At 37.1% G+C, this 16,445-nt stretch overlaps 1 protein-coding gene across 1 annotated transcript in view; it reads left to right on the top strand.

Annotated features, from left to right (window-relative positions):
- The window catches only part of GABRA2 (gamma-aminobutyric acid type A receptor subunit alpha2), a 261,837-nt gene extending 245,800 nt beyond the window's left edge, over positions 1 to 16,037 (top strand). The window contains exon 10 of the mRNA XM_077477538.1: positions 1,095 to 16,037. Coding sequence (XP_077333664.1) covers positions 1,095 to 1,388 — 294 coding nt within the window. The 3' untranslated portion in view covers positions 1,389 to 16,037. The remainder of the gene's footprint in view (positions 1 to 1,094) is intronic.
- The last annotated feature ends 408 nt before the right edge of the window (positions 16,038 to 16,445 follow it).

The following is a 16,445-nucleotide window of genomic DNA, read 5'->3' on the forward strand; positions in this document are numbered from 1 at the left end:
GAGGGTGAGACATGCCTGTCCATCCCTGTGTGTGTGTCCGTCCATCCCTGTGTGTCCGTCCATCCCTGTGTGTCCGTCCATCCCTGTGTGTCCGTCCATCCATCCCTGTGTGTGTGTGTGTCCATCCATCCATCCATCCCTGTGTGTGTGTGTCTCCATCCATCCATCCATCCATCCCTGTGTGTGTGTGTCTCCATCCATCCATCCATTCATCCATCCCTGTGTGTGTGTGTCTCCATCCATCCATCCATCCATCCCTGTGTGTGTCTCCATCCGTGTGTGTGTGTGTGTGTGTGTGTGTGTGTGTGTGTGTGTGTGTGTGTGTGTGTGTCCAGCCTACCTTTGTCCCGAGCCTCCGTCCCGTGCCTTGCCTCCTTGCCTCCGTCCCGTGCCGTGCCTTGCCTCCTTGCATCCGTCCCGTGTCGTGCCTTGCCTTGCCCCCGTCCCGTCCCGTCCCGTGCCGTGCCGTCCCGTGCCCTCTTCGTCGGCGGCCATTGTAAAGTTCAAAAGCTGCGCCGCCGCCTTCGCCTGTGATAGGCGGAACACTGAATTTCCCAGCAGCCTGTGTTCCGCCTATCACAGACGTCGTATCATCCTCGTCCGTAGTACGAGGATGATACGACGTCCGTGATAGGCGGAACACAGGCTGCTGGGAAATTCAGTGTTCCGCCTATCACAGGCGAAGGCGGAGCCGGAGGCGCGGCTTTTGAATAGAAGGGCCGCTGTCTGTCTGCTCGACACGCTGATCGAGCGGGCAGACAGCGATGACTCGAGTATAAGCCGAGGGGGGCACTTTCAGCCTCAAAAAAGAGGCTGAAAATCTCGGCTTATACTCGAGTATATACGGTATGTACTTTATTGATTTATGCTAGCACAGTTGTTTCTGTTTGCCTGCAGTATATTTGATGCACATCAGTATTTAGCTATTTTAGTTCTGCTATTTTCTAAATTTATTTATGTGTAATTATCCACATATTTTCCACCTTTGCACATAGCACTTTACATATTTGGAGCACAACACCATATATTTTTTTATTTTATTTAAATTTTGGGTGGGGTTTTTTTTTTAAATACATTTTCATCTTTTTTTTCAGAAAAAAGAGAAAGCATCTGTCATTAAGAAAAACAATGCATATGCAGTTGCTGTAGCAAACTATGCTCCAAACATCACTAAAGATTCCGCTCTCCCAACAATATCAAAAAGTGCCACAGCAGATGCCAACAAGGCAAAACCTCAAGAGGCAAAGAAAACATTCAACAGTGTTAGTAAAATCGACAGAATGTCTAGAATAGTCTTTCCACTTTTATTTGGTACATTTAACTTGGTATACTGGGCTACCTATCTAAATAGGGAACTTGCTATTGAAGGGCTTGTCCTATCGAAATAGACTAGATGCTTTATATTCCAAATGATGTTCTGTCATTTTCAGACTCAGATTGTTCTAGTATGTATGACTAATAACTTGTGAATTGACATGTACAGTAATCACCTCTTGTCTAAGGAGAGGGGACTCTGTTAAATAGAATGAGCTTTTGAATAGACACTGTAGCAGTCATGGCTTTTACAAGTTTCCTCTTGACCACAAAGTATTTACACTTTGTATTAAGGTATGACAGCAGCTGATGAAAAATGGCTACCTGTTACCAGAGAACACATTTCCTATTTTATGTTTTTGTTTTTATTTTGTGGGGGGAAGGGACCCTGTTTTGTTAATTGGAACGTTACTCTTTTATATGATATTGCAACATTGTGTACTACAAATTCTTTCTAATTTCGTAAGTATACAATTAACATCATGGAGACCCAAAAATAAATTCAGTGGATTATGTTTCAGTTACAGAACTATAGAAGTTTAATCTTTGTTTTGTTCAGTGATTCTAGTAAAACCAGCTTTATTTTTCAAACACTGAATGGTGAAAGTATATGAGAATCAGGGAAATTTATATGTCAAGTATATTTACATTTCAATATTTTTTTTTTCTGCAGAACAGCACTAAAGTTCCTTACAATATAACTCAAACTCATTCTCTGATGTTTTGTAGCCCAATTTTCTTTTTTTCCAGATATTTGAAACAAATATTAATAGCCAGTATTTTACAGCAGTGTTGACGTATGTGGTCATTATATCAAAGCATTGCAATGTGTATAATGCTTTTACATTTATTAATTTTTTTTTTTTTTTATACAAAAGTTAGCTGAAAGCGTTGCACAGAGTTAAACCATTTGTAGGCTTGCCCTGAAAATGCACGTTGTCTTTGTGAGCCGATAGCTCACAGTTTCACCGTCATAGTGATAACGGATGGGGTAGGTACCCTACTGGAAATATCAGAGTGTGGGATCATGCTTCTTATCATAGGGCTGAATATTCCTTGTGCTTGTCGCACTCTGTAAGGGCTTGTGTCGACAGGAAAATGCAGCTTGCATTCCAATGCATTCTGTTTGCATTTGAAATCGGTTTGAGACACTTCTGGTATCAGAGTTTATTGACAGGTGCATTTGACTTGCAGTTAACCAATTTCTGACCTGCATTTGACCTGCTAAGCTGCCTACATTTGCTTAAAGTTGAATTGGCTTTTACATTGACTTGTATGGGGAGAGGAGTAGTTTTGACATGAACAGCAGCCTCTTGTGCATGTTGAGACTGACAAAAAGTCCTCAAGCTTTGTTTGAGTTTGCTCTTCATTTTTTTCTTGCTCATAAGTTGATAATGCAATAGTGAACTGAGAGATTTTCATTATTTTGAATCTTATGTTTACATGTGTCTAGTATTAGTACAGAAGGATGTCCAGTAGTTAAACAGCATGTTCCTCAAAGTCACAGTACAGCTTCTGTAGCGTCCAACTCCTGTCCCCATCTTCAACACTGTTTTTATTATCAATAAATAGTTACTACTGTTTACTGTTATGACAGAGTTTACAGGGAATATCCACCCTACAAATGTAATTATGAAAATGCCACATTGGGTAGCATATTATTGCACTTGATATTTTATTACCTTTTTAATTTTAAGTAAAATCATTGTGAATGTCCAGTGTACTACATAATTTTTTACTGTATTTTAGTTAGCAGTTTTAGTATTTGAGACTGGGGAGGTTGTATACAGTTGTAAAAAAGAAATAAGATTATAAAATGTAAACATATGCTACTGCTCATATGCTATTAGTTGCTGTTTATTTTCTTTGCTTTAATCTTCTTCAAAGTGCTTATTGCATGACAACATAATTGGAAGGTCACAAATTAATTTTATTGCTGAAGTGTTAGTAACAGCAGAAAGAAAATAATACATCACTGAAGGACCACTGGATGAGTGTTAAAGTGGATGAACATAATCGCAGTTCCTATTACAGAAGAAATATCCATGTAATATAAATGTACAAATCAGTGTTTTCAAATGGGTACTTCCTATTGGTAATATCTTTGTATTGTGCATTACAAAAACCTACACTCTTCTTTCTTTCTAGCCACTTTAAAATATTTTATATATGAGTTCAAAACAGATCTTGTAGAGCAGGGATGTGCAATTCGCGGACCTCCAGCTGTTGCAAAAAAAGTCCCATCATGCCTTTGCCTCTGGGTGTCATGCTCGTGGCTCTCAAAGCCTTGCTATGCCTCATAAGAATTGTAGTTCTGCAACAGCTGGAGGTCCGCTAATTGCATATCCCTGTTGTAGAGTATCTTGATATTCACCATTCTCCATATTTTTACCTATGCTAAACTAAACATCCATTAAACAGTTTACATACTCTGTGTAGCCTGTGGCAGGAAAGTTTGACTAATGCAATTTATTGGCCTTGAATGCCAACATATAACTGTTTACCAAGAATGGATATAACCCAAGAGCCATTGCTACAACCAGCATCCATATTTTAGAAGTTTGGAACTGGTCTTACCTCTTGATACTTTCTGTACTTGTCACATCCTAAAATTGTTATGTTGTACTTTTCCTTAGAGTACAATACCAGCTGTCAACTTTCAACTGTTACCATTGGCATCTTTATTTGATGGCAATAGGTTTTTAAACATTTTGACAGTTGGGAACAGAAAGATTGGCAACTGCATGTGAAAGAGACATTTTTTTGTTTGCATATGAAATTGAGAACAAGTATGGCTTAGCTGTACTACAGCGTTTTACTAGAAAATAATGCATACCTTGTACCCAGGTTTTTCTTGTTACTGTAAGTCTCAGGCTATGTATTGTTTCCATAAATCCTCTGAACACTGGTTTCTTTTAAAGACATGCTGCATACCACAGAAAACGCATATTTTACCACATGTTTATTTTATATTATTATTATTATTATTATTATTATTATTATTATTATTTTTATTATTAATCATGCTTTTAGGCAAAAAAGGGAAATGTGGTGAAGTTGAGCACTTTATCCATATTAAATAAATAAATATATATTTTCATATGCTTAAATGAAAAAAAAACACCTATGTTGAATCTGGATCTTCCATTGAGGTGTGTGCAATATAATAATCACATATTGGGCAATATTAGATGAGCACTTTCAGCATGGCCTGTGACCTCATTTGTAACACAGCGGTTACATTGTAACGAGTGTAGTTGCATTTTCTATCTTGAAATCATCTTCTTCACTGTGAAAAAGGTATATTGGCAGATACCAGCTAAAAAAAAACTACATGCAGCATTTAGCACTGACAGATTCTGTACTACACATTTTTACAATAAGCCCTTTCATAAAGAATGTAAAAGCATGCATTTGTGTGATCCTTTATAACCATGGAGCTTACTTTAAATGTTCATCAGTGCTGTGCTGTAATTGTCAAGAGCTGTGCAGAAAGTGCCTGTCTGAAATTGCCTATACTGGCAAGCAATAATAAAGATGAAGTCATATACATCACATTGCATTAGCCAACTACTGTATAAGGGAGAAAACTATATTACATTTTTTGGTTGATTATTTTAAATGGTTGTACAAGTGTGGGTTTACTAAATGATCGGTACTGTTTAATACTAGTCTCTCTCACATTTATGATTAAAATAATGGTGTTTGCAGAATCTAAAATCAACATTTAAAACATATAAGCTATACTGTAGCATCCTAAATAGTAATATAAATATATGTAAAAATATAACTGTATATATAAAAAAACAGTGTCTGTAAATATGAAATCAAATGTTTATCTGATTTGACCTGGTATCAGTAAAGGGCTGTTTGCAATGCCAGTATTAGTAGCCCAACATTTTTTAATATAAGTCGGAGACTTTGAATTACATTTTCTAATCAGTGCAGTTGCTCAAATTAGTTCCCCCTTGTTTTTAGCTACAATGGATATTTTTATGTTATATTTAAAGGGTTTTCTAAATAAATCGGATTTATCATCAATCCTTAAAATGAAAACATTACAACAGGTCAGTAAAAACTTTACTTTTATAAACTCTACTTCTGAAAAAATGCAGCTATAGTTTACATAACTTTGGGAAAAATTCTGAACATTAGGATGTCTGCCTATGTCACAGACTTTTGCTAGCTTGCATGAGAGTCAGTAATTCTCCTGTGTAGAAAACTGCTGATACTTCCATGAGAGTTAGTGCAAGGTTCTAAGATACAGTAGAAGTTTTTCCCAATTTGACCTCATAAATCAAAGCATAATGTATCTTAAGTACATTCTGTTTGTAGTATAGGTGTGCAGTTTATAGTTATCTGTGAAAATAGAGCATCTATGTGTTGTATTAATGTTTGTTTGTTTTTTGCCCCCATTTTTCGGAAGGCAAGGGACAATAGCTTGTGAATTAAATTTACTGAAGAAAATGCTGAGCCAAACAGCAAATTTTCTTTTTCCTGACAAACAATAAGTGTCTACCCCATAACGATTCTAAGAATAGCTGTACTGGTAAGATCTCTCACTAAGAAATAAGAGATTTCCAGTCCTTGCTGGAGCCACACACTGCTATGACCCTCCATAGTCTTTCTGCTGAATCTCCCAATACACACATGCTGTACAGGCACGAAACAGCAATCATCACTACTTTTATGGATCATTGAGTGAGCAAGAGATTGATTGATTTACTCAGATGCTTAGAAATATTGGGTTGTGTTTGAATGCTATTATCATAATGTAGGTAACAGCAAATGCTATTCATGACTATCTCTGTCCAAAATTGATGTTTCAGTTTTGTGTCGTTGCTAGCAAACTAATTAATGCACCGAGTTATTGGACATTTTAGGGACTTGTTACCCATTTACTATATTTGAGATTTAATATCTCTGAGATATGATCTGGGTTAAATGAGAGTTCTTTGACCATGAGTAAAAGCTTTAACACAATAACAAAAATGTATTGGTATATAGTAAAGTAGGCCTAGACTAATACACACAATCTATCTGTTTGTACAGGGAAAGGGTAAAAATCATGGATTACATGAAGGAATACAGAGTATGTTCCTTAAAACATTATTCTACAAACAGTAGGACATAAAAGACTTAAAGTGATTGTAAGGGTTTTTTTTTTAAATAATAAACATATCATACTTACCTCCACTGTGTAGCTTGTTTTGCACAGAGTGGCCCCGAACCTGCTCTTTTGGGGTCCCCCGGTGGCTCTTGTGGCTCCTCCCCATATCAGATAACCTTGCGGATGCACTCCTAAGTCTAGCATTCGGCACCCATAGCCAACAAATGTATGACTCGGACCCACCCCCCGACAGCCACGTCATTGGATTTGATTGACAGCAGCAGGAGCCAATGGCTGCACTGCTATCAATCTATCCACTCAAGAGACGAGAACCCTGGGCAGAGAGACAGTGCATCCCTGGCGGGTCAAGTTCCAGGGCTCAGGTAAGTAAAATGGGGGGCCGGGGGGCAGGTCACTGCCAGGTGTTTTTTCACCTTAATGCATAGGATGAAGATGAGAAAACATGAAGGTTTAAAACCCCTTTAAGACTAACATATTTAGATACAAGTACAAGGGAGATTTCCCATATTTACCATTCCCATAGAGGTTCCATTTACGTGACTGCTCTGCCATAGAGTGTGTGTTTCCCTCCCATCCCTCCCATCTAGTCTGTGTATATCATTACAGGCTCATTGGTTGGCATGGTGTGGCTCTGATTGGTGGGCCTCCCTATTCCTGGTTCAAGATTACCTAAATCTCCAAACCGTATGCTTTGTATAAGTTTTGACTATTTTGAGGGGGGCTTTACTTGTAGGTACATGACCTAAGTATTGATGATGATCTGGCCACGACCCCTCATTGCATATTCAAACATGGGATCCTTTGAAGTGAACAATGGTTTTGGGTCCCATTGTTTGTATACACAAGCTTAGGCACTGAATTGTCTGTCTAACAGACACTTCTGTGCAGCTATGTTGCACGCCCTCCATAGATACAAGCTAAATTATATATATTAATAAATACAATATTTTACAGCTATTAATGGAGATTTTACATAAACTCATAAGGCAACAGATGGCCCCTTGTGGCCAGTTGAGAATATGAGACTCGGTCACACCTAAAATAATGCTTTATTTGTAATCTCTTTTAATATTTGGAACTTTTGGCTTTGCGTTCTGAAATAAAAAACGAAAAAAAAAACGTTTAAACTCTCCATCTCTACAGTCCACATTTCTGGATCCCAGTATCGGTAGTCATCACTTGTTCTGGATGTAATAAGTCCATAATAAAAATCATCAGAGGCAAAACACCCAAAAAAAAAACAAGAAGAAAAAAAAAACACAAGGATCCTTGTTCCCAACAGTCCAATAATAATAGTACAAAAGTCCATAATGCCAATCTGGTCATGTTGCCCTTGCTTGTGGGACAGCCTTCCATGGTAATTCCAACTGGATACAGCATACAGTAATGGCCTTTGGACCAGCTTTCCTGGCTTTCTGAGATTATACTTTATTAATGTGGACAAAGGTAGAGAAAAAAAACACGAGTACTTTTAAGACATATGCATTCAAATAAATGTTCATCTTGTCATTCTGAGTATTAAGGACCTTCGATTAGAATTATTATAGATATACTGCAACATAATAACGAGACCCTTTCCCGTTGACACGTTTAACAATTAGAATGGTTATGCCCTTCAACCAGGTTGTCTGATTTCCATCCCCATCTTTCTTCCTCCATTGTCATATGCCTGCAAGTAACTCTGCCCCGCCTTCTGCTGAATACCACTGTGTGTATATATGACCCCTCAAGTGTCCAGGGGGATCTTTCTGCCACTTCTGACTAATTTTACTGAAATTGTGTTCAGTTATACCAACCCTGATGGGCTAACCTTGGCTGGTGCCAAAGTTTTGTGCATATAGCTCCGCCCTTGGCTACCGTGAAGAGGTCATAACTTTAAGAGGTGCAGATTAGGCAGCGTCATGTAAGCAGACAAAAATAACTTGAATTCAGAATACGGATAAGTGTGATGTCACCACTTGTGGCTTCAGGAAGAATCAAACTAAATTACTCTTAAGTACAATTGTACTATACTCCCTGCTATTTGCCAATCACTATGAGTCTCACAGGTCCCAGTATATCTATATGATATTCAAGCAATGCTCTTTGAACTTAGTTATGGCACAAAAAAGAAAACTGACCAACAGAAAACAATGACCAATGACCACATATGATCACTGCCACATATTAGGACTGTAGAGAGGATTGTGTGTCACATATACAAAGAAAATAGTCACATGACTGTTGCTAAACACTGGTGTTACTGTTACTATTGTCATAGTTGGTAATAGCTACAATGACATAAATTTATATAAAACAATTAGCCAATGCCAAAAGAGAAATACAAACAGAAACAGAACTGTTGTGACTTGGCCAAATCCCCAAAATGCTATAAAATGCTATTTAATATTCTATATCAATATTTTTAACTGTTTTAAATGTTCTCCATTAAATGTTCCCCATACCCCCCTCTTTTTTTTTCACCATAACGAAACCAAACTCAAGAATCACCAAAAAATAAAGGTGATATCAGAATGAAAGAAAAATAGTTAACATTAAAAGAAAAGAATGTAAAAAAAAATGTTTTCTTTAAAAAAAAAAAAGATACAGATTTGTATGCTGCCTCAACCTGAGATTTTTGATACCCCTTTCTCTTTAAATTGTTAAAGAGCATTGAATCTGTATTTTGTTAAACAAAAAAACAATTGAAACTGCCTTCAAACATTGCAGCTATACACAAGGCACTGCCCTCTCTCGGTAGTGATTGACATTTAATTGATTCTCAGTGAAGATCAATTTGTAAGTCAAGCTGGCCACAAGAAGTTGTATTAGAGAGAGGACAGAAACTCTATTTAATGAAACAGACCACCAAAAAAATATATATTTTAGAATTTAGTTAGGCCTGACTGCAATTAATTCCATTCAAGGCTTCTCCTTAAAATAAACATAAAAAACTATGCTTTAAGGTCCTCTGTGTTTCACAGTAATTTGCCCAGTCTGGGTCCTCTCTGGACTATCCGTCCATGTTTGTGCATTTACCCTAAAATACAAAACTCAAAAAACATTAATAACACCTCACCCTACCTCTCTGAGTTTCCAATGACTACAGCTTGGAACCACCTCCCAGCAGAGATAATGAGTCCATCAACAGTAAGTACAGTCAAAACTGCACAGAGACGCCCACATATCTGTACTCTGACAAACAAAAAGTTATAGGAAAACTTTGGGTTTGTAAGTACTTAAAATCTAAGAAGACAATATGTAGACATAAAACCTTCATGCATATTAACAGGACATGAGTCAGTTTGGAAGTACACAACACATACTGAATCCATAAGATGTCGTAAGTTGCAAAATAATATATTATCATCTACTTCCCCAGTGTCAGATTGAATGAAATTTCCCTCAAAGCCCTAGGAAAGGAGAAAAAAACAAAAGCAAAATCCCTACAGTTTCTCAGAGTTATAGGGATCAAGATCTCATATCTGTGCACAGGTTCATTTATTTTGAGAATAAATTTAAATTTGTAAAAAAAAAGTATAAATGTAAACTGGTACCAGTACTGAGCTCATTAATGGAAACAAAAATAAAAGCATGAGAGGTTAATGTGATCACATTTCTTATTGATGGCCATCCAACAATGGTGTGTACACACCCCTTAAAAAAAGAATCTTTGTTTACACAGACAGTCCATGCACAACTATTACATCAATCAGACACACATTAATTTAGATTGAATCCCATACATTCTGGATAGAGAGACCTTTGGTAATTGTAAATATATTTCCAAGTATTTCTGGCCACTGGGAGAATACAAAAGAAAGAGAAAAATAAAATTGAATATTATACTTTACCTTCTGTTAGATGTGTGTATTTATGTATATGTACAGCTATCGACATACAGCTGCTTTATATGTAAATATATTTTCAGGAACTCACTTAACCTGAAAAAAAGAAAACTTATACACAACAGTTATTACTCTATCCCCCTTTTTTCTTTAACCTATTTAAAGCAAACAATACAACATTCTTACGTGTACATGGTCAATGACATTCCCACTTTGATCTAGTGAAACTAAAATGCCATATACCTCTAAAACATAACTTATATCTTTTAATTCATTCCCGATTTTAGTGTACTGATTTGGTTCCCAATGGACAAGTTATTGCTTCCATTTTTCCAATTCAAGAATTCAATAGCATTTCTTTTCAAGGAATAGATCGCTTTCACAAACTCATCCCGTACCTGTTTCATTTGCCTAATCTCATACTGTAAAGCCTCATTCTCGGCCTTAATAGTTGAGGAAGGGGCATATGATCTCGTATTTTCATATTTATTACTCCTAGGCCCTTTACCCCAGCATGGTGAGTACACTTCCACGTCACACCTCTTTGTTGTATATTGGTTCTGTTTTAATATCTTTTCACCAGAACACAGAAAAAAATGAGCGATGTGACTGCATAACCTACAGGTGTAGCACTTTATCTTTTCGAAAAGTATTAAAGCGTCTCTTAACAACTGGTGTGGTGTTGTTAGGCTGAGAATATTCAATGGCTGAATCCTGATTAACAACTTTTTCTGTCTTCATACGAGATATAGGGGCACTTTAAAAAGAGCTCCCACCTTTCAATGAACTGTTGAAACTAGCCCATAATCCAGATGGAGATCATTACCTGTTTCATCTAGAAATACTCAAAACGGTTGCATTACAATCTATGGTATGTGGAGATTGCACAAGCTGCCCTGGGCTGGAAGATGCAGGCAATTGTTTACATTCACTCCTCTGCCTCCTTCAGCCCCATGCCAGCTGATCAACCTCTCCCTGCTTGTTTTGGTTTTCTATTGTTGGTTGCTGGTGGCTAGCATTCAAATTTGTCATAGAAATTCTTAGGCCCTGTACACACGGTTGAAAATTCCTATGGAAAAGGTCCGATCGGATTATGTTGTCGGAAAATTTGATCGTGTGTGGGCTCTATCGGACTTTTTCCATCTGAAATTCCGATGGAAAAAGTTTGAGAGCTGTAGCTAAAATTTTCCAACAACAAAATCCGATCAGACTTTTTCCATTCGTTTGCAGAGAATTCCAACGGACAAAGTGCCACACATGCTCAGATTAAATTACAAGACCAAAGCTATTGGCTACTAGCCTCTACATAATCATGTCGTACGCAATAAACGTCACCTTGTTCTGAACGATCAGATTTTCCGACAACTTTGTCCGATCATGTGTATGCAAGACAAGTTTCGGCCAAAATCTGTCAGAAAAAATCTGACGGATTTTGTGGTCAGAATATCCAACCGTGTGTACAGGGCAAAAGAGTACTGATATTACTTTTGACTATTTCTAGATCCTCCTTGAGAGATATTTTTTGCAACAATAACTGTAATTGAAATTAAAATTAGTGCAGTTTTCCCCTCACATTTGCTGTATTTTTTTCTTTTTAAGCTTTATATTTACATACTCCTGTGCCTGATGCCATGGGCTTTTAGATTCCTCCATTGCTCTTATTATTTCAAAGCTATTTTTAACCTCCTGGCCATCAATTTCTCCATGATATACAAGTTCAGTGATGATACGGCAATGTGACACAGTAGTCTACCACTTAGAACATGCACAAGAGTGGAGACACAGTACACTAGTAACTTCACAGAACAGAGGCTACACTCAAGAAACAAAAGATAGAGGAGACGTCCTGAACAATAGAGATGGGGATACAGTATGTACAGTATACACACCACAATAATAGTGCGGAGATAAGCACACAAGGAACAATAGGGTAACCCTCCAGGTAGACAATAGAGAGGTAAACACAGCTGTGTTTACACCAATAGCAGTTACACCCAATTCAGTTTTAAAAAAACATACAAAAAAATACTATACGACAAATTGAGCTTATCAAATTATTGGTAGGATTTCTCCTAACCCCCCAAAAAAATCAAGGTATAAAATAGTATGCTAAATGCACCTTATTTTACACTTTAAAATTAATTGTTCTCAGATATTAGGTTCAAAACCAGACTTCCACAGTTTGGTATTTTAACAGAAAGCAATGAGAATATTACTGCTTGTAAATTCCCACAGCAAAAAAACAAACAACTCTCTTGTAGCTCAGTTTCAATGTCCTACACACAAATACTATGCCTTTAATGGACACACCATTTAAATAAAAAACAAAAACCTATTGAACCTTTTCAACAAAACAACCAAGACCACACTCTTTCAGTGTCTTTCAAATAAAACACATATGTACTCACTATACAGCACATTTAAAAAATGGTTAGTGATAGCAATGAAGCTTGGTGAGCACAAAAAAAGAAATAAATACAAACAAAATTATTCCTGCTAAGTAATTCCTCCCCATTACATTGACTGGTTATAATGGTATGTCCAATGTACTTTTTCAACTATAATTACGGGATATTTAAAAAAAATCAATATGTGGTGTATCCTCTCTCCTTAGAGTTATTCTGATCCTCACTAAAAAAACAAAAAACATTTACCTATATTTTTCCCTAGATAAACTTGCTGTGACCTCCAAACTATCGGAAAACTGACTTTAAAATCCAGCCCAATAATCGAAATCTGCATTACACAAATCCCGGGATTATATTAAATTAAAATACTTTCAGTCCTGGTCCTCAGCTTCATGTGTCACCAATTATGTTACCCATTAACTATATTTTAAATTTAATATATTTCAGATATGATCTGGGTTAAATGAGAGTTCTTTGACCACGAGTGAAAGATTTAACACAATAACAAAAATATATTGGTATATAGTAAAGTAGGCCTAGACTAATACACACAATCTATTTGTACAGGAAAAGGGTAAAAATCATGGATTACATGAATGAATACAGAGTATATTCCTTAAAACATTCATCTATAAACAGTAGGACATAAAATACTTAAGACCAACATATTTAGATACAAGTACAGGAAGATTTCCCATATTTACCATTGCCATAGAGGTTCTAGTCATGTGACTGCTCTGCCATAGAGTGTGTGTTTCCCTCCCATCTAGTCTGTGTATATCATTACGTGCTGATGCCTCATTGGTTGGCATGGCGTTACTCTGATTGGTGAGCTTCCTTATTCCTGGTTCGGGATTGGCTCCATCTCCAATCCCTATACTTTGCATAAGCCTGCCCCCTTTAATGCAAATCTTTGGCCAACCATTGTGAGTGGGAGACCTAACTTGTAGGTACATGACCTTCAGGAAAGTTAAGTATTGATGATGGTTTCGCCACGGCCCCTCATTGCATATTCAATTATAGGATCCTTTGAAGTATGTGTAGAACAATGAGGTTTGGGTCCCATTGTTTGTATATACAAGCTTAGGCACCAAATTGTCTGTCTAATAGACACTTCTGTGCAGCTAAGTTGCACGCCCTCCATAGATACAAGCTAAATTAAATATATTTATAATTACAATATTTTACAGCTAATAAGGGAGATTTCACATAAACTCATAAGGCAACAGACTGCAGTTTTGAAAATTCCTACCAGGCTTCCAATTTCTAACCAATTGTCATATCTATTTTAAAGCCAACTTATGACATTACACTCTTCTAATGAATTCAACATAATGCAGTATTAATAAATAATGAAAGCTTCCATTAGGGGGGTCTAGAAGAGGAGCAGACATCCAGAATGAATCAGATGCCAGCTGGTGACCAGATTAACTAGTATTCACCCAGGACTAAATTATTGGTATTGAATGCAGTCAGACATAAAAGTGAATCAAACAAGCATCCAAGCCAAGGATGATAAAATTGATTCATAGCAGAATAGAATCAACGCGTTTTGTGAGCCAAATGTGTTCCTCTTTAACAGGGCCTAAGAATTTTGACCATTCTTGCAAAGAATCAGCTGAGCAGATGCCAAATAAACTATGATTTACTGCTGGTAAAGTTTCATGAGAGCAGGTTATGCCAGTGTTAGTGAATGCAGCAAAGGCTTTACTGGACTCTTGGATTTTTGTCTGGTGCTCTCATTGGATTTCATGTGTATGGATTCTCAAGTCTGTGTACTTTCCTTTTTTCCTGAAGGTGGTCCGTGTCTTGTGCAGTGTTACCAAACCTGAGCCAGTGTGCCCATTGACAATTTCAGTGACCCTTGGAGAATCTGAATCCAATGCCCTGTCTGAATCCAATGCTTGTAAAATAGTATGTCAGGACCAGTCTGTACAATAATATAAATATCTAGTCTTAAAGGACAACTTAACTTTCGTAAAGTGCCCTTTACATTTTCCATCCTCCTACGTGCCTAATTACATACCTTCAGCCAGATCCTGAAATCTTCACTGTGCACAAAATAAGTCCTGCCATGTTTAGCTCCTGCTGTCCTTGCAAAACTCATACATATGCTAGTTGTACTCATGGAAGCTTCAGTCATCCAGTCACAGAAATGAATAGGTCGAATCATGATAATGCATAGCAGGAGATAGATGTGGTCAGGACCAGATGTGGCCAGTGAAGACCTCTTGAATGGGTCTGTAAATATTTATGTATGTAGCTACCACTGAGGGATGTGGGAGGGGATTTAAACAACAAGGCCCTATGAATTATCATAATAGTGGAGCTTTAATTATGAAATATTTGCATGTGCCCCATTTTTACCTTTTCCTAAATACAAGTTTGGCAGCTTGAATCAAGAGTCAGAGGTCACCTGACATTGTAAATTCAAATGCCTGGACTTACACACTGTTTCCTAGCCTCTAAGTATGCAGTGTATACGCTAGAGCATTTGACAGAGACAGCAACTGTCAGGCTTCAGATGACCTCTAATCCTCTGTAAGAAGTAAAAAAAAGTTAAACAAGGTGGCACATTTAAGTCTTTCGTCAGTAAGGTCAGCACAGTTTTAATAATAAAGCCTCGTACACAGGATCGGATTTTCCACAGACAAAACCTCAGACTTTTGTCCAAAGGCGTGTGCCTGGATTTTGTTTTGCATACCGGCAAGGAATTGCCGGCCAACAAACACGAACGTAGTGACGTACTATGTGGTTTTTCAGTTCTTTAGCGCCACCCTTTGGGCTCCTTCTGCTAATTTCCTGTTAGTAAAAGTTTGCTGAGTGTTGATTCGTGCTTTTCATTTATCGCTTTTCAGTTCGTGCTTTTCATTTTGTGATTTTCAGTTAGTTTCTGAACGGCCGTTCGTCAACCAGACGTGTTGTGGAATCGAAGGAGATAACATGTTATTATAGGCCCTGGAGTTATTACTTTTACCCAAGTCAAGGAACAGGAGGAGAAGGAGTTCTTGGATGAAAAATTGGTTGCTTTATTAATCGTGACCAATTATGTCATATGCCTTTGCTGCGGGGGCTCCAGGAGAATAATCCAGATGTTTTTCGGAATTATCTCTGGATGACAGACCCCTGCTTTCACCAAATGTTTGCATTGTTAACCCCTACATTAAGAAGCAGGACACATGCATAATGCTTTTATTTTATTTTTTGGTTGGATAATAATGATTTGATTTGTTGTATTTTCTATATTTTTGGATGCATAGAATGCACTTTTTGGTTACATTCTATTGGCAGATAGCATGTCTAATTTTATTTGTTTTCTTTTTTTAATGCACAATAAAAAAAATTTTTAGAGAATAATACTTGACTATGTGTTTTACTTCAAATGACAGTTTGGGAGTAGGCAGTTACTTTTAAAGAAATACAATGTAAAATTGAAAAGGGATACCAACATAGTTGTAGCTTTGATCTTAAAAAAATACAGGATAATGGTGTTGTGGTAACTTGTCCAAAAAAAAAAAAGCATAATAATTTTATTCTTGATATCACAAAAAAAGCCTTTGAAAATGTGTTTGCAATAACTCCATCATTATCACCAGCGAAGCAGCTTTATTATTATCCCATTAAATAAAAAGAGAATGTGTGCTGCATTTTGAGATTTCATTATTTGCCACTTCACAAATGTTAATTCTCCATTATGAACGCTAGTTTACAAGACCGACCGCTTTTGGCTCATCCTTGCTTCTGAGCATGCGTGTTTGTACTTTG

Source organism: Lithobates pipiens, unplaced genomic scaffold (genome assembly GCF_037356315.1).
Source record: "Lithobates pipiens isolate NorthernLeopardFrog02 unplaced genomic scaffold, aLitPip1_a1.2 Scaffold_13, whole genome shotgun sequence".
Taxonomy (NCBI): Eukaryota; Metazoa; Chordata; class Amphibia; order Anura; family Ranidae; genus Lithobates; species Lithobates pipiens.